The 25,978-nt window shown below is 39.2% G+C and overlaps 2 protein-coding genes across 4 annotated transcripts; both read right to left on the bottom strand.

Moving 5' to 3' along the window:
• Positions 1–111: 111 nt before the first annotated feature.
• LOC121737479 (homeobox protein TGIF2-like) lies at positions 112–18,495 on the bottom strand. Of its 3 annotated transcripts, XM_042129162.1 has the most exons (9): positions 18,179–18,495; positions 11,005–11,117; positions 10,106–10,255; positions 9,512–9,682; positions 8,945–9,135; positions 8,221–8,338; positions 7,011–7,126; positions 6,416–6,418; positions 112–1,355 (listed from the first exon to the last, which is right to left on the bottom strand). In XM_042129162.1, the coding sequence occupies exons 1-7, from the start codon at positions 18,324–18,326 to the stop codon at positions 7,022–7,024; spliced, it is 996 nt and encodes a 331-aa protein (XP_041985096.1). In that variant the 5' UTR covers positions 18,327–18,495; the 3' UTR covers positions 112–1,355; positions 6,416–6,418; positions 7,011–7,021. The 3 variants fall into 3 exon arrangements, with proteins under 3 accessions (XP_041985096.1, XP_041985095.1, XP_041985097.1); XM_042129161.1 differs by lacking the exon at positions 6,416–6,418 and having other exon boundaries at positions 112–1,351; XM_042129163.1 differs by lacking the exon at positions 6,416–6,418 and having other exon boundaries at positions 112–1,351; positions 9,011–9,135.
• A 2,047-nt stretch (positions 18,496–20,542) lies between these two features.
• LOC121737474 (lipase 3-like) lies at positions 20,543–22,123 on the bottom strand. The gene has a single exon (XM_042129153.1). It carries the CDS (start codon positions 22,090–22,092, stop codon positions 20,581–20,583), a length of 1,512 nt encoding a protein of 503 aa, XP_041985087.1. The 5' UTR covers positions 22,093–22,123; the 3' UTR covers positions 20,543–20,580.
• Between the last annotated feature and the right edge of the window lie 3,855 nt (positions 22,124–25,978).

Genomic DNA, 25,978 nt, shown 5'->3' with positions numbered 1-25,978 from the left:
ACGTTTCTGCATGTATATCTATATTAATAAAACAGGCAATCGCCTACATATCCCCAATACTCATGTATGACAAAGATTATAATCTTCGTCATACATGAAAAGAAAGATTATTTATAAAATGGGTCTATGCGGTTCGAAATAAATAAAAACCCTTTCCATATGATCTCAGGAGTACCATTGATTAAAGGGATATACTAAATCAACCCGTAACAAATTCAAATCATATTTTAATTATGATATCAATTATCATAATGTATGTAGGGTTGAATTTTGTAAGAACTTATGATATATTTTAAAATCAGAAATGACGAGTCCGATTTTGATAAAACTTAAAATACTAAGTATGCATTTACTAATAGCTTAATTGTGTCACAAACTTGATAACTTCATTATGTTTGATGATACGCCAAGGTAAAGTTATATTCATAATGGTATCAAAAACCGTCATTTTTTGACAGAAAAATGACGGTTGACGAGGAACATTAAGAAATCAGTTTTAATGTACACCGTCTTACAATTTAAAAGAGTTATAAACTACAACCGAAATAATATATATACATGTTCTACATCAAAACTACATTAAATCAAGAAAATATCGTTCCTATCACTACATTCGGTAGAAATAGAATATATTTTAAAGATTAGTGTGCATAGTAACTAGTATTAATAGGGCAGCATTATGTTACTTGTAGCGTCTAATTTTTCAGTAAAAACGTATCGATGTCAGTATAGCAACAGTTTAGAAAATACTAAAAACTTTTTAGAATTATTGCAACATTATTATGAACTGTTAGTTATCTCCTATCGAATTGAGATAATTTATCGTAAGCGGCATGTTACTTAGCGTAACACTATGCCGTCACAATTTCAAATTTTGAACTTCACTATTGAACCGAATACAACTTGACTAAAGGCCCAGGTAGAGTTCCATTGACAGTTCCACTGGTGCTAGTATCTACCTTTTAGGCTTCAACATGTTCGTGATAGAAACACGACAGCAACACTTTTTAAAAATTTGTATTTCTAAACTATTTCTATAGTGACATAGATATAAATGCCTTTAAGAGACGAAAATGGAGTTAATATTAAAGTTATAAAAAAAACTTGATTGTTAACCCTTAAAGTACTTTGTGTTAGGAACAAACATTTTAAAGTCATTTCAAAGTAAAACTTCTGTACCTCAATCACTAAGTTATCATAAGACCTGTGCAAACAGACCTAGAATTTGCCTAGATTCTAGTCTAGGACTTTCCGTGGTACCTAAAGACCTTTAGTGGCTTGACCAAGCCCTAACATGCAATTCCTTTCCAAAAGCGATCCAAACTCTCGATTTTCTCCAATATTTCTCTCTCTGTAACGAAAAAAATAATTCAAGTACTTTAATTTTATAAAGGTGATAACAACAGAGATAAAGAAAAGGCGAAACAATGCATTTATTTCGCCTTTTCTTTATTTTTAGAGCGTAGCAAAAATCAGAACTACCGCCATCTTGCAAATTGTCACTTGACAGACTGCAGCTGTAGTCACATTTACAGCTAAATATAGCAAAGAAGCCTGAATGCTGATGTGTGGTCAGAATCATAAAGTTAATATACCTAGCGGAATAGAGCAACAATCTCGAGCTCAGTGTTGCCAACTTAGTGGAATTTCCACTAGATCTGGTGGTTTAGACGTACCTTTCGGCGGGCAAAATTTGGTTTTAGTGGCTAGTGGATTTCTTAGTGGATTAGATTATTTAAGTTAGTGGTAGCTTCGACGTTAAACCACTAGTTTTTGTTTATTATTTTTCTAGCCCTTGAAGACGCACACCGGAAACTCAATTTTTATATTATTATCTCTATTCGTTTTGCCGCATTCTACCGCTGATATAGAGCGATTGTTTAGCATGATGAATGTTGTCAAGACTTAACAGAGAAACCGGAAGAAGTTTGATCGCCTTTTTTTCGTGCAAACTGCAAGGTTAGCACGCGAAGGCAAATGCTGTAATAACAACATAATACCAAATACCGCATTACAAAAATTAGAACTAAAGAAATTTATTTTAGAGAAGCGGCACGTTCACGGGTACTTTTGCCGTGGAAGTTCCCTCAGTTGTCCAATCGAGCTCCTCTCGAGTGAAAGAACCTTCGTGCATTGCCAGGCATTGAACGTGGTTCAAAATTATTTCTTTGTCCCTGTGGGGGACGATTGTAAGAACAGCCTTGCGCAGGCTGGTGATCATGGGAAATGTGCGAGCTAGCACAACATCCATGAGACATACCCTGCGCGGGTATATAACTCTTAGTCTGCCCCTGCGGGGGTAGGCTAAGCTCTCGAGTAAAAAGAACTTCGTGCATTGCTAGGCATTGACCGTGGTTCAAAATTAATTGTTTGTCCCTGCGGGGGACGATTGTAAGAACAGCCTTGCGCAGACTGGTGAGCATGGGAAATGTGCGAGCTAGCACAACATCCATGAGACATACCCTGCGCGGATATATAACACTTAGCCTGCCCCTGCGGGGGGCGGCGAGTCAAACTGTTGCTCCAGAACCCGCTTGCGCAGCGGCAGTAACATTATTCTGACTATTCGCAACCAAGGTTTTGCGAGCTCCCTCAGTCTTTTCGAGTAGTGACACCAGTAACTCGGAATTAACTTAGATAAAAATGATTGCAAGAACTGGGTCGTGAACGAAATTGATAATTGCATTGCGTCTCATTTGAAAACCTCAGCTCAGATCACAAATTAATTGAAGTAACTCTGACGTTGTGATACAAAACCTTAACGGTTTCATTTAACCTTCAGGGGTTAAGCTTGAAGCGTGTGACCATTGCATTGTAAGAATTTCTTAAGAGCAGATTTCAATGCTCCGCTCTGCAATATAATAATGCCGCGTATGATTTGTGCACGTGAGATTGATTTTTTTTTTAAATATTTAAGCTCATCATTGACCTCTAAATCAACAAAAACTAATATATGATTATAAGATTCTTGAACTTCAGAATAACGAACTTCTGACCATTCGCTAGTATGTTGAATATTTATTTAATATAGCCAAAACCCCCAAAAGAGAAGTTTTCGTAACGGACGTTTCTTTAAGTTTTGTTTCAATTACAAAAACAAGATTCGGTTATAAAGAATTGCTAACGGTCGTTTCATTTTCATTTGATTTGCTATACAATTTCCGACTGACATTATCGTCGATGCAACTGCATGACCTTGAAAAATAGACCGGTTTTCGTAAAAATAATTAACCTTTTTGTCAAGTTCATTAACCTCTTGAGTTAATTTAGCTAAAGGGTGGTCATAGCGCTGTCTGTATTTGCTCCCCCCTTTTTTGTGGCGGCGGCGCCTCGATTTACGTTTGCTGTGTGAAGTAGAAGTCGATGACGAGCTCGAATCACTTGTGGAACTACTACTACTAGACCTTGATGATGACCTTGCACGGGAACAAGGGCTATTTTATTAACCACATTAGTGGGTAGTTTCAAATCTAACGTTAGCTGGTGTTACTACCGAATCATTAACAAATTCAGATTCGTTATTATTATTAATAGCTACCTTAACCTAGGAAAGAACACAAACACAAGAACTTAACTAGAAAATAAATATTTAAAAATTTAAATGTAGTATTTAAATTTATATTCGTTACTAAAGTAACGATACGAACGATAAAATCGTTATTAATACGAATTTTTCATCTTTTCTTAAGAAAAAATGTATAAAAATATAACTTACGTGAATTACCAAAACACTTGAAAAACGGTAAAAACACAACACTGAAATTATTTCACTTTTTACTTAAATTATATAACTAGGAGTTATATAATAATGAGGTATAATACGTAATGACTTCTGAGCACGACTGTGCGGTGCGGAAAACAAAACGCCAATGATCATAGTTGAGCGGGAATTCTCCCTCTACCTGCTCGATGATGGCGCCAAGGTTGACAGAGCTACCAACATTCAGGAAAGAAAAGGAGGTAAAATCTGCGGAAACGGAAGTGCCTATCTCAATTATTATGCTTCAAATAACGGTAAAGTGTTTAATAATAATAATTATTATTATTATTTCATAATAATATTGTATTATTTTCAAATTATATTCATCTGAATATAATTTGAAAATCAAACGTAAAGACAACAACAACCTATCTAGGTTGTTGTTGTCTTTATTATTATTTAGTGGAATTCTGGTGGTTTGAGAGGCGATTTAGGTTTTAGCGGTTTCTGGTGGTTTACGCTGCTGAATTTGGTGGGTTAGTAAAAAAAAAGTTGGCAACACTGCGTCGAGCTGTCAAACGTAACCAAAATTGGTTTTCATCTGTGTGAAAAATATGTGTACGTAATACGTATACACTTACACAAGCAAGAACATGAATTCTATGAGATTAAATTGTCAACGTGCGGCACGTGCCGACTGGACGTCAAAAAAAAAAGAGTGCTGCTGTCATGTATCACACGTCTCTTTTTACCACGCAGTGTTACTGATAGTGACATCTCTCTTGCTCAGGCCTTTGTTTCTCTATTCCGCTAGGTATATTAACTTTATGGGTCAGAATACATATCTGCTGATATAATAATGATGTGTATCATCACTTTCATCAGAGAAGTAAAACATTCATTGTATTTAAAACTAGCTGTTGCCCGCGACTTCGTCCGCGTTAGCATAGTAGATCACATCCCAAGTATTTATTGTACAAAAATATTCAATTATATACAGAATTGACTTTCCTACGATTTTATTATAATATTATCTAGATTATTCGCGCGGCTTTGCTTGCGTAATTTAGGAATATCACGCAACCGTACATTTTTCCGCAAAAAATAGCCTTTTCTCCTTCACGTGGTCTATTCTTCATGTTTGCCAAATAACATAAAAATTGCTCCAGTAGTTCTTAAGATAATAAGCAAATTCAATTAATTTTCCTCAGTTTTTTCCACATTTTCCTCTATTTCTTGGCTCCTATTAGTCTTAGCGTGATAAAATATAGCCTATAGCCTTCCTCGATAAATGGGCTATCTAACACTGAAAGAATTTTTTAAATCGGACCAGTAGTTCCTGAGATTAGCGCGTTCAAATAAGCCATTTCGTATAATTTCCCCCGTTTTTTTCTACATTTTCCTCTATTTCTTCGCTCCTATAAGTCTTAGCGTGATAAAATATAGCCTATAGCCTTTCTCGATAAATAAATAATAAAAATAAATAAAAAATGTTTTATTTCTGAGTAGATTTTAAGAAAATACTTTCAGAATGTTAATATTAGCTACGGTGCCTACCACCGGTTCGGGAACTATCCCGGCGAGAAGAACCGGCGTAAGAAACTCGCACGGGGCCCACTTTTTTTACCAAAAAAAAGTGAGGTAAAAAAATTAATCTTTTAAAATAAAATTTACAATGCTGTAACTTAAAATTATACAATGTCAACATACATACAACGATAAATGGGCAATCTAACACTGAAAGAATTTTTCAAATCAAACCAGTAGTTCCTGAGATTAGCGCGTTCAAATAAGCCCTTCCATATAATTTCCCGTTTTTTCCACATTTTCCTCTATTTCTTCGATCCTATTAGTCTTAGCGTGATAAAATATAGCCTATAGCCTTCCTCGAGAAACGGCCTATCCAACAGTAAAAGAATTTTTCAAATCGGACCCGTACTTCCTGAGATTAGAGCGTTCAAACAAACAAACAAACAAACTCTGCAGAATTATAATATTATAGTATAGATAAATAAAATAAAATATCTTTTTATTCAAATTAGGTATCATAAATACTCTTTTTGAACGTCGTAGAAATAACGAAGAAACTAAGGTGCCTACCACTGGTTCCTATAAACCGGTAAGTTAGGAGCCTATGTTATTTCACCAGGAGCCTATGGTCTTGTTATGTCAAATCAATGTTATACAGGGTGCAATTAAACCTTCCTGCTAAATTTTTTCCAGGGCTTAGGTATCATAAGGAGAGACCATTTAACCGAAAAAAAATTGGGTTATTTTTTTTTTCAATGACATATTTTATCCCACTTAAAATCGTTGCAGAACGGTCACTCGCGGCGCGGGGGAATGAGAGGGGGTGTCGCGGGATAAGGCGCGCACGCGGGGGCACGTCACGCGCGGCCGACGCAGCGTGTCCATTAATTGTAGTGTTTTTTAGGATAACTTTCGGAAGGTTTTTCTCAACATTTTAGTACTAAGTGACTATAAAAGTAAAAAAAGGGTATTTTTATTTTCAACAAGGATCAATATATCAAGATTTGGCAGGAAGGTTTAATTGCACCCTGTAAAGTCATTATCTGACGGCCATGTTTGACATATTATCATAACGAAGACGACTTTCTTTCATCATACATAAACCACCTTTGCAATTTTTAGCAATAATGATTTTGGAAACTTGTGTTGTCTACAAATTACTACTTTAATATATCTTTGAAACGAGCGCTAAAAAGTCTATTGTCCGATTTCTGAGTTTTTTGACTGCAGTTTCTCTAACGCTTTTGATTAGCAAACGTCAAAATATTAACCAATCACATACGCTGTTGAATAGATAAGATTCTGTCTTTATGCATTAGGCGGGCTTTAACGTAGACATGGGCTCAAGAGCCTCGCCAGCTTATGACTAAGGGGGCGGAAAAGGGGCAATATTACGAAAAAAAAAATATATGAACACCTGGTATAGTCGAGAGCATGAAGCGTTACACGTTACAAGTCTTTGCCTCGATGAAGATTGTAATAAAAACGGTTCTATAGGCCTACTACGAAACCGTTTTGAGACTCAAACAATCGGACGAGAATGCCGCGTCCTGCTCTAACAACGTCATTTCACGTTTGTTAGAGTAGGACGCAACATTCTCGTACGATTGTTTGAGTTTCAAAACCGTTTCGTGATACAGGCTCTGATGTCCATGTATTAAACTTTGCTACATTTGATATCTAGGGGAGGGCAACTGGCGACACCCTTGCCTGGGCTAGAGCTCAACTCTCGAGCTGTCATTTGTGGATGTACCTGTCGAGCTGTCATTTATGTACCCACCTGTGGTGTCACTAGACGGCGACCTCCTCGCCCTCCTTCTCCCGCTGGCGGACGGCGACGGCGGTCTCCACCAGCAGGTACAGGCACTTAAACTGATCCTTCTCCCCCTCACCACCCTGAAATGATAAATCAAAAAAATATACATCAATTTGTTTTGTCTTTACGATTAAGAGCCAGTCCACACGGCGCTGCGCCATCGCAGCATTATTACGAAGCAGTCTTAACGTCAACACCCCTCCCTCTTCGTCTTGTGGGCTGCTGTCCGTCATGTGTGCGTTGCGACGACGCGCAGTGTGAAAACTGGTTATTTGTATGTAAAACAAAGCAACGGCAGCGCTCCGTCGACACAACGCTGACGCAACACGCCGTGTGGACTAACTCTAAGCCGTTGACGCGATTTACGAGTTGGAGATACTTTGGAAATTGTACAATATAGTGTAATGCTATAGTTATAGTCCGTGCATGCGTGAGCATATTTCCCTTTGACCGTGACGCTTTTCTTAATTGGTCTATTTATTGTAGTGTGCGCGTGCACTCATAGGTAATTTGTGTGTACCGATAACACACACATTGACGAAAAATTGCACACATATACTATAATCGATTGGGGGAATAGTCGGGCGCGTCTTCGTAGATTGCACGGACTATAAGTACTCACATACGGTTTTGCTCTATCGATTCGAGCAATAACGTCGAGCGAAATCCGCGGCTCGCGCTTCGTCCACACATTCAGCATTGCTCGATAGTTTTATTCTAAATCGATATATTTAATTCCATCGAGCCGGCTCGATGCGAGCCTTCGAGCTGTCAGTTTTGCGGTCAACACAGTAATTATCACTCGATTGGGAGTAAAACTATGGAGCAAAACCGCATGTGAGTACTTAGCATTATGAATATAGTATAGGGTTGAACAAAAAAGTGATAGTTTTTTTTATACAGGGTGCAATTAAACGTTCCTGCCAAATTTTTTCCAGGGCTTAGGTATCATTAGGAGAGTCCATTTAACCAGTCCATTTTTAGTACTGAGTGGTTATAAAAGAAAAAATACGTGTATTTTTATTTTTAACAAGGATCAATATATCAAAATTTGGCAGGAAGGTTGTGTACCCTGTATAGTACACGATTTAGCAACGTGTGCGACACGTAAGCGTGGTAAGCCCACTTTGTTACATCCTGTAGGAAGGAGACTCAGCCTGTACAGTGTACGTACCTTCTGTCGGCGCAGCGGGTGCGGCAGCTGCGGCAGGTGCGCGAGCTGCGGGTGCCACCCCCCCGCCCCGTCGCCGCCCTCCTCCTCCGACGTGCGCACCGTCACCACAGCCGCCGTCCTGCCGAAACAAGCCACATGTCTTGTCCACCAATAGAATAAGAGCCCCCAGCCAACAAGTTTTCCTAATCGCTTCTTTATGGAATCGCCGATCAAAATGTATGGAATTGTCATAACATGAGTTGAATGTCGACTTTATCGAACGCTTGTGTAAATTTTTGCAAAATTTGTACGATTAAGAAAACGTCTTGGCTAGGGGCTCAGGTCTGAAACAGGCCTTTTTGCGCAAATTGTAGGGTGAAGCATTTGCTACAATTTTTGTAAAACTGTACTGCAGTACTAACTTTATATGATGTTATTCAATGGTCTTTAACCAGACAATTCTTGATGCAATCATAGGTACCAAATCATGCCATATTGTTAATGAGACGACTTAAGCCCGAATATGAGTGAAATGAAAAATGTAAACACGAAATTGTGTCTATAATACATACATACTAAATACTTCTGCTCTTCACGCGTAAACTGCTGAGTCGATTTTGACGCAATTCGGTACGGAGCTAAGTCAGACAGGACATATTCTCCCAATGTTTCGGGCCTCTATTCCCATATGAACCACTAACCAGCCCTAACAAGTACAGAGCCAGTCCTAACAACCAAAGCGTACCCTCTAGCAGGACTGATATCTTCGGGCCCATATCTGATAACGGATTGCCACACAGAGGGGTCATACTTGACATCCTCTTCGCTGAGTGCGCTCGACGAGTAGTCCTCCTCGCCGTCGGGGAGGTCCGCGTCGCTGCGGTAGACTAGCAGACCCTCGCCGTACTCCGCCTCCTGCCCGCCGCCTTCCGGATCCTGGGGATGAGAATATGGTTGTGTCATGAGACAGTTCAGTCAGACCAAAAGTGCCGGTTTTAGCACTACTAGGCATCAGCGCCCTGGGCGAGATTTCTTCGGCGCCTACTGTGCTGGTAGCTCTGAAAAAATTGGCGCCCCTTTTGTTTGCCTTCAGCGCCTCTTTTTATCCGGCGCCCTGGGCGCTCGCCCTCCCCGTATTAGCTTCATGCCCTCCCCTAACGCCGCTATTGCCTCCAAATCACGTGATCGTGACGCCAGGCAGCGTGATCATACGGCTCGCCACACTAGTTCGGTATTTCAGCCTCATATCAATTTTATAGGCCTCGATCTAGAAGATCATCATCAGGACGTGTTGTCGGTGCAGTACACTCACCTCGGGGTCTGCGCCATCCCAGGCGGCGAGCACGACGCCGCTGCCGGACGCGTCGCCCGCCAGCTGCTTGCGGCCGCGCCGCGAGATGGTGTAGTGGAGCGGGTCGTGGCCCTCGCGTCGGATCATCTCGGGCAGGATGCGCCGCCGCGCGTTGATGAACCAGTTGCATACCTGGTCACAGCCAATATCGTAAATTTGCAGTAAAAAAACAAATGTAGGGGCCCACTAAAGACAGACGTCACGATGAAAATAGAATATATGATTTTACTAGCCAGAACGGCACGTAATTAATTAGTCGCGTACTGATTGAGCGAGCAGCTTCGTGAGGCAAATCCTCGGTCGGTCGAGACGTGCCTCGATCGAGGCAAACCTACGCGCTGCCTCGCCCGATCGTGCCGCGGCCAGAGCCTCGCGCCTTGCGAGGCTGCTCGCTTGGTCAGTACGCGGCTTTTAACAAAGCTAACCCAGTATGGGTTAGCTTTGTTGTATGCTAAGTTTTAAGCATGTTCTAGACAATTAATTTAATTCGTTAGCAATTAATTGGGGCAACATAAAGTTGGCTACAGCATAAACAGCTCAAGACATTGTATTTACCTGCAACACAGTAAGATTCGCCTCCTGACTGAGAGTGAGTTTCTCCGCGTCACTGGGGTAAGCGTTGTAGCGGTGCTCGTACAACCATCGCTTGAGGATCTTCACCGAGTGCTTGGGCAGGTTGCCGCGTCGCTTGCGGATAATTATGTTCTGGAAAAGAAAAGTTTATTTTATTTACTTTTAGGTATAACAATTAAATAGCAATCATTAGGTAGACTGGAAGATTATATCAAAAGCTTGACTCAAGTATCACATATTGAAGAGCCTGAAGAATATAATAATAATAAAGTCGGGCAGGTCAATAGAGTAGAAGCGACATAAATGGCAGATCTTATACCTTCGCCCACCAACGAGATATCGCATGTTAATTAAAAATAATGGTGGCACAGGGGCAAGACAAAAACTTTACACAGCCATTTCCCAAAAAGTAAGACCGCACAAGCTAATTAAAAGAAAGGGACAAGGAATGAGCAAACTATGCCGGGCCGCAGCGTGCCGGGGCTCAGCGCAAAAATCTACCAACATACAATTTGTATGGAAGCGATGCGCGTACCGCTCGCTGTGCCGGGGCTCATCGGCGCGGATTTCCGATGCGATGCGCCCGGCATTCGGCATGCCTCGGCACACTGAACTCAAAATCCGTCAATGCGCTACGCGCCGACGGCCGACCAGCCCCGGCACAGTGAGCGTTAAAATCCGTCAATGCGATGCGACCCGGCCCGTCAATAGTGTGCTATTAGCTATATACGCATTTTGCGCTGCGTTGAGCCCGACTAGCCCCGGCACGCTCCGTCAAAGTGTGCGCCAAGCTGTAGTGGTAGGTTTTATTTTAGGTGGTCTTTGCCTAGCAGTGGGACATTGCTAATTCAGAAATGTAGGCACACAATTGTTATACATACCGGTGGCGCAGCTATCAGGCCGTGCGACAAGTTGTGTCGCGAGCGGTCCGCCTCGCCGTCCGTGCCCGACTCGTTCTCGTCCGTGGATGACGTCGACATCAGACGGTCGCGACCTGCAACAACACATACGTCATTATTATTATGTATTTCTTTATATATTATAAGTTACAACAGCTATTATTACAGTATTATACTTTAAAACTATACAATTTTGTATATTTTGTGGAATATAAAATCTTTTAGCGACGGTTTTAAGAATGCCTACGGCTTTGAGGGAGGAGAAAAAAATCTAGCATTGTTTTATCCTGGGAAACCGTGTACATATTTTAAAGTTATTATATTTCTATTTTGAACTTAGGCTGCCTTCACATTTAATCGCGAGCCGCGATTAAATGTGAAGGCAGCCTTAGAGCGACACTCGGTCTCTCAGTTCATCAGTTTTGAAATATAATATTCATTTACGCAAGCAAGTAGTACCTATCTACGTCTACTAGCTATGTGGTAATCTGGCAATGAATTACCGAGAGTTGGGTCAACAAGATGTACACTGACATGCGGCGACATCGCGCATTACGTATTTACGGGGTCATTGTAATTTGTATGTACAATGTAGTGTATACAATATTACTCGAATTATTTTTTAAATATATCTACATAATACAATAAAGTAACCACACCTCAATAATAATTGCACATAATACTCACAGACCCACAAACTCTGTCTACTCTTCCACATCCATATTATTATGTAATTTTAAAACTAAGATAAAATAAGGTAAATATTTAATTGTATTGTTATATTAAAGGTAAATAGATAAAATCATGACTATACTGAGTCAAAATCTGTGCCATTTAGAATACATAAGTTTATAACATATTGTAATTAAGGAACTATTGCTAATACTATATAAAAATTGTATGTTCTGTATTTAGGGGAAAAGAGACTGCTAGCCCTTACTACAGGTTTCCTAACCTATATAGGGTAGCAGGCGCTTCACCTTACTTGATTTTATGTAGTGTCTAATATTTTTTTTTATTTTTTATTTATTTTAATATGATGAGTATGGGTAAAATATTTGTAGGATTAAAGGTGCGCGTCTACCGGATCGGAATCGGAGCATACGGAGGGGACGGGTTTGTTGGTATCTATAGGTATATATAGTACCGCGTGCACTGGAACATCTGAAACGTCATTTCTGCGCCTGACAAATTATAAAGACGACGCTCCGTCCACACCGTACGCTCCATTCCGACCTGGCGGACGCGCAGCTTTAAGAGGTTAGGGCGCGTTCAATGGTGAGCGTATTCTACGCGCAGGGATTTAGTTCGCGTGTTTTCCGTACAGCAGAAGAAAAGGCGCCGTAGAGGGAACAAATAGAATTTTTGTTTTGTCTTGTACAAATTTTTTGTTTTGCTTAGAGTTCATGTTGTAGATGTACCTAGCAGGTTGTCGCAACTTTTTTGCATGTTTGTAAACGGAATTGTGAATAACAATGATTACGTAGTAAAAAGTTCCTAATACATATATAATTCAAGAGACTCTTCTGAATATATAAGAAATTCAGAGTTAATTTTGCAAAGTCACGAAACTGAACAAATAGTCATCCTGTAGAATGTAAGTAGGTCTGTTAACCTAGATAACTGTCGTACATCTCGCCTAGACGTCTAAATAGATCCAGACAGACTGAGTTGTCAGTGCCAGATGTATTCTACATTACTCAGCAAGCAGTCTCCTAGTTTCGAATGCTATGTATGCCGCGTTCGGGCAAACAGAAATTAATTAGTAATTACTAAGCATGTGTTATCTTATACCCACTATAATATGATAATAATCTTTATAATATTAACTCTACTAGATATTTCCCGCAACTGAGCTACGCCGAAATTAATTTGTCGGGAACCGTACATCTTCCTATACTAGATTCTAACATAATATTATATCATTGACTGGAGCAATGTACCATCGAGGGGATGGGTTTGACATAACGCGACCGAATTACTTAGGTCCGCCATCTGCCTAGGAATCAACTTCTCTTATAGTTCAAAATATATTCATACCAAACATTTAAATAAAACAGAACATAATAGGTATCATAAGTAGAATTTGAGTAGCACTATAAAAGCAAGTTCCAAGTCAATTTCTGCGTGTACTTACTACAAAAATTCTGGCACATCAAAACGCGCGACTTGTTTTTGTCGACTGTACGTGGATGTTATTTATAAATTATAATGTACACTTAGCGAAACATGCTGATGGATGTTAAGTGCCGACTTTGTTGCTGAAATGTCGATGTTTAATGGAACGTTTGCAAAGATGGATCATCTGATGGTAAGTGATCGCTGCCCTATCACAATGGGTCACGATAAGGGTTACTAAGTTAATACGAGTGTATGTCGTTATTCGTATGTAAAGCTACAGAATGTAACAGATCATGTATAAGACGTGTGAGTGGAAGTTTGTCAATGTACGCCGCACTGGCCTTTCATGCAATGGATCATTTCGATCTATCACAAATTGAATGGTGTCTGAAGAAAAAGAGAAGAAGAATATTATAACATTTGCTCTCAATAAAAATAGATCAGTCACAATTAATCATTTACTAGTACCACAGAATATAATTATTATATTAGTTGGTAGTAGATAAAAGTACATTAAATGTCGCCCGGAACTTCATAAGGAAGTAGTCTCGCGAGAAGCGTACGCACTACGCGTAAATAATCAGATGTAAGAAAGCTAATTAAGAGGATTCCACACCGCCCTTTTTTCCATACAAACGTTGTCCCCTGTTTCCTCCCTGGATAATGCTAGTAGAGTTATAATTTTTTTCCTGAATATCTACGGCTACTGATACAATGTCCCTATGTTTTCTTTTTTTTCATAATTTAATTATTAAATAAGATATGAACGTTCAAAAACCCAAAACAATGGCCAGATTTTCCACTGTGTTCAAACGTCCAGAAAACAGATTTGGCTAGATTATACAAAAAAAGCAAAACATAGGAACACAGCTCAAGCCTTTTTTTAATCTTTAATGAAAAAAGTACTTAAATCGGTTAAGTTTTGGAGAAGGAATCAGGGGACAACGAATCGTTGATTTTCTGGATTTTCTGCAGTTGTCTCTATCGCGTTCTGCGGTATACGCTTGAGGTAAGGGAGACAGCTATAGATATTACACGTACTTTTTTTTCATTTCTCTAGCCGCTGTTGTATCCTCTTAAATAGAAAGACGGAAAATATCTATAGGTAGTCTAAGTCTTAAGGCTGCAGCCAATTTACATAATATTAACATTTAAAACAGTTGCTCAAACTACGATGGCGAGAAGGTTCTAATGCAATGATGATGACGATAATACAGGTAACAGGAAAAGCTGATGATGATGACAGGAAGGTACTCTTGCAGTGATGATGATGATATAGGAAGTACTCACGCAGCTGTTAGCCGGGAGCTGTCCTTGACGTAACGTCAAAAGGTCGTTGCCCTATCGATCCGCGCGCTTCTCGCGCCGGTCGACGCATTCCCTCTGATCTGATCGTAGGTAAAGGTTTGTTTGCCTAGCGAGAACGTTCAAGGACGAACCAGCAAACGGGAGTAGATCACCTGATAGTGTGTTCTTCATATCGTTCAATGTTTTGCGGATAACTTCTTTTTTTATTCGAATTTGATGATTTTATTTTGTTAGACACAGCCACAAAAGACATTCCGAAGGCAGACCCATGATAAGGAAATACTGTTTGAACTCAGATTTTTTCACTTAAATGTAAATAAAATAAAAAAGTACATGTGGCATTGTATCACTCAACTAAAGAGAATGTCTTTATTAAGCAAACACTATATACTTAGTTATTTAAAACATGTACTACAATATAGTACTATATATTTTTCCTGATAATGAGCCTGTGTTGTTTCTATATTGTAATTATTCTATTCTACTCTGATTGCATTTTATTTAAATAATATTTATAAATGCAGTACCCCTAAAGTAAAAAGGCAGGTTACATAGAAATTATTTTGGATGGAACCCAAGGAATATGTCACAGAACTAGCATTTTCCGGAACAGACTTCCTCGCTAAACACAAAATTCATCGTATTATGCAGGTGTAAAGTTCAAGCATATTTACAAATAATCATTAGTGTGCACTAAAACAAAACTGAACCAAACACAGCAATAATTATTATCATACTAATTACATTGAACTTTGAACCTCTCATGCGTCTCCTCACACAGAAGCACTTTATTTTTAACAAACAAAAATATTTGCTTGTTGCAATAAAATATGCAAATGTATTTTAATGTTTGTAAAATAATTACAAATTCTACTGTGTGTATTGTTAACTATAGTCAGTCAACTTTTGCAACATATTACAATGTGTCCCGAGTCCCGACATCAGTGTCCGATCCCTTAATGTCATGATCCATTGGCATATTTTATTTATCAACAAATTGGCTTTAAAAAAAATCTCTCTCTCACGGTTGTAAAATGGCAGCCATTTTAGTTTTTCTCAGACTTTCACACTAATCTGACCAGTACTTCTCATTGTAAATATCAGACTATGAAATAAAAATGTCTCATTTGATAGCTAAACTTATGGACAACGTAAAATTAGTATAGCTCCATGCCAAATTTCATCAAAATTCAATCAAACTAGATTGAATAGTTTAGGCGAAAATCATAAAAGTTTATTGTGTGAGAACTGTATACTTTCTGGGACAAAAAGTATCCCTTGGCCTTTCCCAAGACTCAAAGTATCTTCATACCAAATTCCATCAAAATAAATTGAATAGTTTAGGTGAAAATCATAAAAGTTTATTGTGCGGGAACTATACATTTTTGGGATAAAAAGTCCTCTGTCCGTCTTCTGGTTCTAAGCTACCTCTCCACCAATTTTCAACCAAATTGGTTCATCCGTTCTTGAGTTATAAGTAGTGTTATAACTAACACCACTTTCTTTTATATATACAGATAACTGGCAACACCTGCTTCTATGACCCAATTGTACCCAAGTATTGGATCCAATCTCTCAGCAAATGTCAAAAATCTATGATCAAGGAGGAAATGAATATATATTATGTCTATATTACATTATCCAATATAATCGAGTGAATGATCTAGGATCCAATATAAAATATGATAATCTTATATGTCCCTAAAAGCTTACAGAACTTGCACTTAGCCATTTTTTATTTGCACATTCAGATAGGCATAGACGTTATCAGCCAACCTACTTTTTGACAATAAAGCATTTCTTTCTGCCAGATTTGTAAATTCTAGAGATAAGATAACTAAAGTTTGTGGATCAACATAGTTGCTATCCAAACATACGAGCAAGATGTTGCAAACAGATATAGCAGATATTATTAGAATATTAAACATCCTGTAATCTAAGAATATGAAGAATAAGTTGGTGTATTTTGTTTTCACTGTACAGATTGAAAGGATTTGATGTACAGATTGGTGTACAGATTTTGGTATGAATGGAAAAGAAAACAAGGAAGGCAATGTAAAAGGTGGGAAGATGACCTACCAAAGAACTGGAGAAGAGATTGTAAAGACAAGAGTCAGGAGTCAGGACTATGTGGCATAATCTGGAGGAGGCCTATGACTTAAGACAACCAACAAGGAAATATTTTTTTTTTGTGTAATTATGTAAAATATGTAAAATAATTGTTGTGAATAAAGGCTTATCTTATCTTGGTGTACAGATTGACTAAGAAAAAATTAAGAACTTTAATATTCTTTGATTTATATGTGGGAGCCATGCTTCAGCACGAATGGGCCGGCTTGACTGGAGAAATACCACATTCTCACAGAAAACCAGCGTGAAACAGGGGAGGGTAGGGATGGGAAGGGAAGGGAATAGGGGAGGATAGGGAAGGGAATTGGGCCTCCGGTAAACTCACTCACTCGGCGAAACACAGCGCAAGTGCTGTTTCAAGACAGTTTTCTGTGAGAACGTGGTATTTCTCCGGTCAAGCCTATTCCCTCTTAAAAGGCCGGCAACGCACCTGCAGCTCTTCTGATGCTGCGAGTGTCCATGGGCGACGGAAGTTGCTTTCCATCAGGTGACCCGTTTGCTTGTTTGCACCCTTATTTCATAAAAAAATTAAGTATAAGTTGGTGTATTTTGTTCTTATTTTCTTTCACTGTACAGATTGAAAAAAATGTATGTACAGATTGACTAAGAAAAAAATAAGGACTTTAATATTCAATTTAGGATGGAATAGCCCTTCTAAAGTAGACCAACAACTGAAGAGCAGCGGAAATTATGTTTCAGCTACTGTTCTGTTAGTGGACTTACTATGTGGTGGTCTATATTGTGTAATGCAACAAGAGTTACTTAACACCTCCATCGTGGGTATTGCAGACACAATAGATTTTCAATTATTGTTAGGCGGCAGCCAGGTGCCGCTTGGGGTTTGATGGGTTAATAATAATTTCTAAGAAGATTTTGAAGTGTAATGTGAGACCAGTTTCTAATAATAAGCATAATTTTAATTTCTATTGGAAGTTGGAACCAGCATATCAATATCAACAAAGCGACCGCAGCGCCACCTACAACAGCGCGTGATATCGGCCATCTTGTCCTCCGTGACCGCTGTCAATCTGTCATCACGACAAATCACGTCAAATTCATAAAAACAACAACAATTACCGATATTTTAGGGCGGGAATTTCTTTATAACGATATTTAGATTAGTTAAGAACTATTTTGGTCGAAAATATAAGGTTATCTGCTACTAAAAAGACGATAGAATTGGACGCCTTCGCATCTATTAATAACCTACACGTGCCTTCTCTAATTACAGTTGATATGTGCTAGTTTTTAACAATTTAGAGCATTTTTATGAAAAGGAACTTTCCACGAAGGTCGTGAATAATCCAACATGATAATTTATTCCAAATAACTGAAAGTTAGTCGAGTATGCACGAATCTCGATGTGGCGCATTGGCGCCATTTTAGATTCCTCAACGAGGTTCTTCAATGACGTAACAGACCTAGATTTCGTCGCTAATGGCTTTATTTACAGCTTTACTGGACATTGGAAACATTTTTAGCTGTATAACACGAAAATAACATTGTTGTTTTTGTATAATTGTCACCTTGACGTATAAAGTGTCACAATGACATGCATGGCGGAAACGTGGCGTCGGTTTTGACCGGCTTTGCTTACCTCCGGGCGACATGGATATCTGTCTGCTGGTTACTCTCGTGTTCTGAATGATGTCCTGAGTGATCTCCCTCACGTTGCTGCGTTGTATGAATGCCATGTCAGGCTCGAAGCTTTCTTCTAGTACGATGCCGGCCGTAGGAATGGGCATAACTTAATCCATTTGCGAATTTTATTCTCTGTCCACCTTTAAACAGTTCACTTTGGTCACAAAACAATCCCAATAAGTAATATTGACAAAATATGCTTCAAAAACACGAATTACACGAAAACTACAAACAGCAAACCGAACTGGAGCGCGACTGACTGATGTTTACGGGGGGAAGGCGGGAAGGAACGCTACAGCGCCGTCGCGTCGCCTTCTCATTCGCTCTTATGGTGACTTATATTTTTATCTCGCTCGCAACAACGCGTTGACGTCAAAATGGAAGTTCATGTCACAACAAAGCAAAGGCACAGTATAGCAATATGACATCTATAGGCCTGTGGCATTTTTATTATTTTGAATGTCAAACATTCGTTGTATTTACGTTTTGAATTAGTGCCATCACTGCCATCTAGTTTAAATATCTGTCAAGCTAAAACTAGAACGAACTTATTTTTAGAGAAGTTGTATACATTTTCCGACTTCAATAAAATGGTTAAACTTTACATTTACGTACATGATTTTTGAGAGCTTTGAGTTTGTTTTTCAATTAAAATTATTTTTGTAGTTCCTGCTCTTTCTTTTCCTATTCACCAGACTGGGTCTCTACCACGAGTCTCTACCGCAGAGAACGGTCGTACCGTGATAAATTGATAATATTAAGTATATCTTATATCTTTAAACGAGCAATTCTTGTATATATATATAAATATATAATTGGAATCTCGGAATCAGCTCCAACGATTTTCATGAAATTTAGTATACTTATAGGGGGTTTCGGGGGCGATAAATCGATCTAGATAGAAATAATTTTTAGAAAATGTCATTTTATTCGTGTTTTATCGAATAGCGTCAGATAGCGAGTGTATAATATAATGTAATGTAATTATATTTTAAACTAGCTGTTACCCGCGACTTCGTACGCGTTAACATAAGTGAAATATATCCTCCTCCTTTTTGCAAGTCGGTTAAAAAGTAGCCTAAGTTTATTCCTTACTATACCAGCTATGTGCCTAAAAAGTCTCGTCAAAATCGCTCCAGCCATTTCAGAGATTAGCCGGAACAAACAGACAGACAGACAGACATACAGACAAAAATTGTGAAAAATGTTGTTTTGGTGTCTGTACCCTAACTTACATTCATAATTATGCATGTATCTAGTAAAAACCGGTTCTTTAAATATTACAAACAGACACTCCAATTTTATTTATATGTATACAGTGTGTAACAAAAATAAGTGATAATACTTAATTTGGTCTTGAAAGACCAAACCTCCATCCCATCAGACCATCAGACCTTGCGCTGAAGCGCTGCTACTTTCACAGTGAACTCTCTACAAGGAACACGTACACACCCTAAAGTATTATCACTTATTTTTGTTACACCCTTTAGATGTATTGATGTAACTTGTAAGTAATATACAATTGATATATATTTTCATGATCTAAGTAATTAAAAAAAAAATACTCTAATAAAAAAATCACGATGACCTGCCGACTGCCGTAGAGAGTAGAGACATTTAAAGGGTGGGTTGCACCAACTTACTTTAATTATAACTATAACTATAACAAAATGTCAAATGTATTGTCAAATCCCTAGTAAAAGTCCATAATCAACGCCATATTTGACGATAACCTTAACTAGAACTACGCATCTGGTGCAAGTTGCAAGTTGCAACCCACCCTAAGCTAAGTACCTACCGTACTTAGTTGTCTACTCTACAATTTAACGATTTCATCCTATATTCAATTAAGTATTTATCAAGTTTTTGCACCAACTTACTTAATTTTTACTATATATTTGACCATAAAAAAGTCACATGAACTGTCAAAGTAAAGTAAAAGTCCATTATGGACGCCGTATTTTAACTACGCCTCTGGACTCTGGTGCAACCACGGAGCTAATACAGAGAACCCACCCGTATTTAAAAAGTCTTAATATAATATTATACCTAAGTACTTAATAATATTGTTAAAACACTTTAAAATTTCATTATTCAATAGATTTTCATAATATTGACTCCTTCCTATAAGATTGATTACTTAATACCGTACTTATAGTTGTTTTAATATTTATTTTAGAATAATTCATGATAGTAGTGATTAAAATATAGATCCATGGAGAGATCGATGAACTTATTAGGGTTGAAGTAAATGTGGAATAAAGTAAAGACGAAAATAATAATTAATTAATGTTTATTTTGTTAAATTAAAATAAATAAGTAGTTTAAGCGCACGATAATATTAATATAGAGAAACATCTAGACGTACATCTGTTTGATAGAGTCGATCAGTCTTTGGTTGATGGTGACGGGCGTGGTCTTCGCGAACTGGAAGTCCATGTGGCTGAAGTGCTGCTCGGGGACCTTGTAGAAGTCCCTGACGTCCGGCAGCTCGCTGTGCAGCCTCTCCACGTCCGTGGGGTGCGCCAGCAGGTCCTCCTCGCTGTAGTAGATGGCCACGGGCACCTGGACGTCCGTCATGTTGTATTTTGGCGGCTCCTGCTGGCCGTACACCTTCATGTTCACCTCCGACCCGTAGTCGTACTTCCTCAGTTGTCCGGCGGCTTTGGCCTGGCCGAACTGCTTGATCTGGCGAGTGGAGGCGCCAGCGGGCAGGTGCTTGGCGATGATCGGCATCATCTCCCAATCCATGCCGGCGGTGTCGACGCCGGACACGACGAACTTCAGGTTGGAACTCACGCGCTCGCTGCCGATGACATCTTCGGTCATCTCGCCGCCGATCCTCCGGATGAAGTCCATCTCGGGCGCGAACTCCCCGCGGCCGAGCTTGTGGGTGACGGCCTCGTAGTAGCGGCTGGTGGGGGCCAGCATGCGGAGCAGGGGGCTGCGCACGTACGTCATGTACACCATTGGAGCGAGCGCGTACATCATCGCCACCTTGTCTTTGTATTCGGGGTGCGTGGACGCCATCGCGAGGAACGCGGTCGCGCCGAGCGAGTGGCCGACGTAGAAGAGCTTCTCCTGCTGGGTGTGCTCGAGCGTGTAGTCGATCATGGCGGGCAGGTCGTGGGCGGCGATCTCGTCGACGGCGAACTGCCAGAAGTCGGGCTGGGCGGGGTGCTTGGCGGCGTGGCGGCGGGAGTAGCGGCTGCCGCGGACGTTGCCGAGCCACACGTCGAGCCCGGCGTCGACCATCTGGTAGGCGAGGGACTTGCCGGGACCCATGAGGAGCCAGTCATCGGCGCTGCCGAGTAGGCCGTGGACGAGCAGGGCGACGGGGCGCTGGCCGACCTCGCGGATGTCCTTCTTGGGAAGGATCCGGAAGAGGGTGATGAAGTACCCGTCGGCGGTCTTGACCTCGTGCTTCTCGAAGGCGTACCCGTGCTCCTGGATCATCTCGGTGGCATTCTTGGTCTCGGCGTCCTTCTTGGCGGCGGCGAAGGCCTCCTGGATCTTCTTCTTGTCCTCCTCGCTGACGTGGCGCATTATGGTGAGGGCTTCGTTGAAGATGCGCTCCTGGTCTTTGGTTTCGTGGCTGGTGGTCAGCGTCTGGAGGGTGATCAGATCCTCGCTGGACTGCTTGTGCTCGTGGGACTCGGACGAGGAGTGCTTGCTGCTGGTTTCATGGCTGACGCTGGAGCTGTCCTTGGTCTTCTCGGCGAGGATTTGCTGGATGTCCCGCTCGTATTGGTGGATCTTAGCCTGCTCCTCCAGCGTGAAGGTGTCGATGTGGGGCCAGTGGGTGCGGAGGACCCTGGCGGAGGAGAGCTGAGCGATAGCGAGGCAGAGGACCACGACTGCTGCCCTCATGTTGTGTGGTTGACTGATTGTGCTGGTAACCGCCGAGTAATACTTTATATACAACGCTGGAATATGGACTTTGATTTTGACTAAGTCAGCACTACACGAAAATATCTATACTACATGAAACATTTGGATTTACTTGTCTATTTTATTGCAAAGTTTCAGTGTAACATGTTGTTTACAATGACAATTTGATACATTTTTTTCCCGAAAAAGTTAATTTTTTTAATGGGAGTGGGACTGTAAAACGCGGGTAGAGCTCAAGAGTGAAGTTAGTTTTAGCTTATTAATAAGAAGTAATTAACTTATTGTTCGTAAATATTATGGAGGTATTAAATAATGTTTCAGCCTAAAACACGAAATTTTTGAAGTTGTTTCAAAGCCATTTAACAGTTTACAGACATAATTATATATAATCTTAAATAAGAGTTATTCCGATATACAAACAAACAACACATTTAATGTTAATCATAATTAGTGGTCGATCAACACGTGTGATCGTGTATGTATGTCAGCAATAATTTTGGGTCAAACGCACATCTAGTTTTTAGGATTCCGCAGGCAGAGATCTGACTTTACTTTTCTTAGTTTATTTTATGTAAGTACAGCTTGTGTACAGCTAATGCATTTCTATATAATGTATAAAAGTATATATACAGCCGAACATTATATGTAAACTCATTCTTTTTGGAAGTAAGTTAAAAATACTATAGATGTCAACCGCAATTGTTGCGCCAAAATTCGTTTATCGCGCAGAAATCGTACATTTTGCGGGACAAAAAGTATCCTTAAGCTGCGCGTGCACTGGATCGGAATCGGAGCGTACGGATTTGTTGCTTTGTATTGATTTGTATGGTACTGCGTGCACTGGATCGGCATTTCTGCGCCTGAGACCGGAATTTATGCCGATGACGTCATCCGCAGCCGCGTCTATGGTTCAATTTATATATTTAGTGCAGAGTCAAAGCGCATCGAAACAAAGTATCAAAACTGAACTTAGCAAATCCAACCTTAACTCCAAAGCGTTAACGCACACATTTCATATAATATTATACATTCATAACTAAATTTCCGATGCGGAAACCGAATGCAGTGGACGCACCCCATCGGCATTTCGTAAATGACGACGCTCCGTACGCTCCGATTCCGATGCAGTGGACTCGCAGCTTTAGATATCTTTTCCCGGGACTCAAGGTATATCAAGGACCATACCTATCAAAGTCGATTCTGTAGTTCAAGCGTGTAGAGGTAACAGACATACAGACACAATTTCGCATCAAGTATAATATTAGTATAGATGGCTAACTCGGTAAAAGTATGCTTAAAATGTGTCAGACGTCTTGTTATCAGTAAATACGAAATAGTACCTACTCTATAAAACATACGGAACCAACACTAAACAAAATTAATACTTAATCATTATTCGATAGGCTAGGCACGTTACATATTTTGCCACATTCATCATCATCAGTCGAGTTCCTTAAGGAATTTGGTAATATTAAGAATCCTGTGACTCATGGCAAATATATAAAGTAGAGCAAACTAGAGAATCCTCATTTTACTAAGTTCTGTTTGTCTGTCTGTTACAAGTCTGTTACCTCGAGGAATTGAAATTTGGAATGGATTTTGATGAACTTTAGTATGAATTATCTAAGTATTAATATTCTATAGTATACTTTAAGATAATTACATTTATTTACGTTTCTTGTATCTTATTATCTATATAATTAATACTAAAGTTAATCAAAATCCATTTTGATGAACTTTAGTAAAATTTAGCTACATGATACATCCTGTACGATAGTTTTTGTTTCGGATAAATGTGCAGGTTACCGTGGGACAATTTAGGCGCAACGAGTTGCGGGTGCTATATTGTATTAAATATACTTATAATATTTAGGGCCATGGGCGTATAAAAGGGGGGGGGGGGGGGGGTCCTGATTACTATCCGTTCTACGGAAACCTTCAAACCTAAGTATATATTTTATGTATTATATAAGTACGCCGTATTTAGGGTCCCCTAAATTTCAAAAGAAGATTTGGTGTTTTTGGGCTTCTCAGGAGGGCCGAATTTATATTTTTTCAGAGTTCCGTACCCAAAGGGTAAAAACGGAACCCTATTACTAAGACTCCGTCTGTCCGTCTGTCCGATCCTTTTTGTATGGAGCGTGGCATAATTAATTAGTTTTAAGTACTAACATACTTAAAATGGTATATTTTCGTGTAAAACTATGAAACATAATATATACGTCAATCGGCAGAGAAAATAATTACAAACAAAAAATTATACTCTTTGACAAAATGTCGTAAATTCATATACTTTTGGAAATATTTCAGGTTCTATAAGTACTTACCCGATGTTATTTATTTTACATTTTCAAACTCAGAAAGTAGGTACTTGCTTACTTATATTATTTACGACATTTTGTCAAAGAGTATTTATTGTTTATGAACATTCTTATGAACTTCTCTATTTATTGGCTTGGCGTATGTTTCATATGTGTACACCTCAGAACAGGAAAATCTATACTTATAATAAAATCGTAGGGGTAAAATTTTTGTACATTGAAAATAAACTTGAAAAAACGAGTCAGGGGCATAGTAGAAGAGTAATAGTTCAACGCATTTTAACTGTTTTTGAAATTTTTGTTTCTCTGTTTGTTTGTTTGTCTGTTTGTACAGGCTAATCTTTGAATCCGCTGGACCGATTTCAATGAAATTTGGCATGATGATACCTTACATCCCTGGTCAACATCTTAGATACTTTTTTTAACCGTCTTTCAAAAAAGGAGGAGTTAATGTTTACTTTGCTGTTTGTGGTCAGAATTTCAAAATTATTTTTTTGTTGTATAGATTGCCCGAATTTGATGCCATGTTTACAATAAAATCAGTCAAGTGCGAGTCGGACTCGCGCACGAAGGGTTCCGTACCGATATAGAGAAAAAATAGGCCAAAAGTTGTGTTTTTGTATGGGAGCCCCCCTTAAATTTTAATTATACTCTAATTTTATTGTTAATAATTAAAGTACACCTATAATTAAGGATTCTGTGAAAATTTCAAATGCCTGCCTGTTGTCATTATTGATATCGAGCGAAAAAGGCCAGAAAAAACATGTTTGTTGTATGGGAGCCCCCCATAAATATTGATTTTATTTTGTTTTCAGTATTTGTTGTTATAGCGGCAACAGATATACACAATCTGTAAAAAATTCAGAACTCTAGCTATAACGGTTCTTAAGATACAGCCTGGAGACAGACTGGGTCCCGTTTTTACAATTCGGGTACGGAACCCTGAAAACGGTCACTTGATAAGTAGTGGTATTAAAGAAACTCCCCGAAATTGTAGTTTAATTGAAGATTATGAATCTGAGAATAAGAGGTAGGTTAAAGAGGCCTACATTAAATCCCGTCTTCTGAAGTCTATCCTCTATCTCCGTCACATGTTCCTTTCCCCTGTCCTGTGGCCCCCATCCCCTGTCCACGCCAAGCAGTCTTCGAAGAAAGGATTTTTCAGAACGATAAGTATCTGAGGTTCAAGTTTCCTGGGTCCTTGATGTAAATTAAAAATTTCGTGTGTAATATAGATCCAAATAAAATAGTCGTAGATGGGTGTTCAATTTCCTAAATCTCGATTTTAATAACATACATTCACGCGGACGAAGTTGCGGGCAACAGCTAGTAACTAATAAGGGTGTACACCTCAGAACAGAAAATCTGTGGTGTACCTACACCAAAATACGACATTTTATAATATATTAATGTACTTGTAAGTTTAGGTATGCCAATAATATTCGTTGTTCTTTTGTTATAATCTCCATACATTTGTTGTAAAAATGTTCATTAAATAAATTTTGTTAAGTACTTAAGTAATTATTAAAATAATATTATATCTC

This window comes from Aricia agestis, chromosome 20, assembly GCF_905147365.1.
Source record: "Aricia agestis chromosome 20, ilAriAges1.1, whole genome shotgun sequence".
Lineage (NCBI taxonomy): Eukaryota > Metazoa > Arthropoda > Insecta > Lepidoptera > Lycaenidae > Aricia > Aricia agestis.
The sequence above is the reverse complement of the archived record's forward strand: the minus strand, read 5'-3'. Positions and strand labels throughout refer to the sequence as shown.

What these genes read in the sequence shown, in the direction of transcription:
- LOC121737479 (XM_042129162.1), bottom strand. Translation starts at nt 18,326, where the DNA reads ATGCCCATTCCTACGGCCGGCATCGTACTAGAAGAAAGCTTCGAGCCT. An exon ending in CGAATCTTACTGTGTTGCAG is followed by an intron (nt 9,683 to 10,105) that starts GTAAATACAATG and finishes GGCTGTGACCAG; the next exon opens with GTATGCAACTGGTTCATCAA. An exon ending in GATATCAGTCCTGCTAGAGG is followed by an intron (nt 8,339 to 8,944) that starts GTACGCTTTGGT and finishes TTGTTTCGGCAG; the next exon opens with GACGGCGGCTGTGGTGACGG.
- LOC121737474 (XM_042129153.1), bottom strand. Translation starts at nt 22,092, where the DNA reads ATGAGGGCAGCAGTCGTGGTCCTCTGCCTCGCTATCGCTCAGCTCTCC.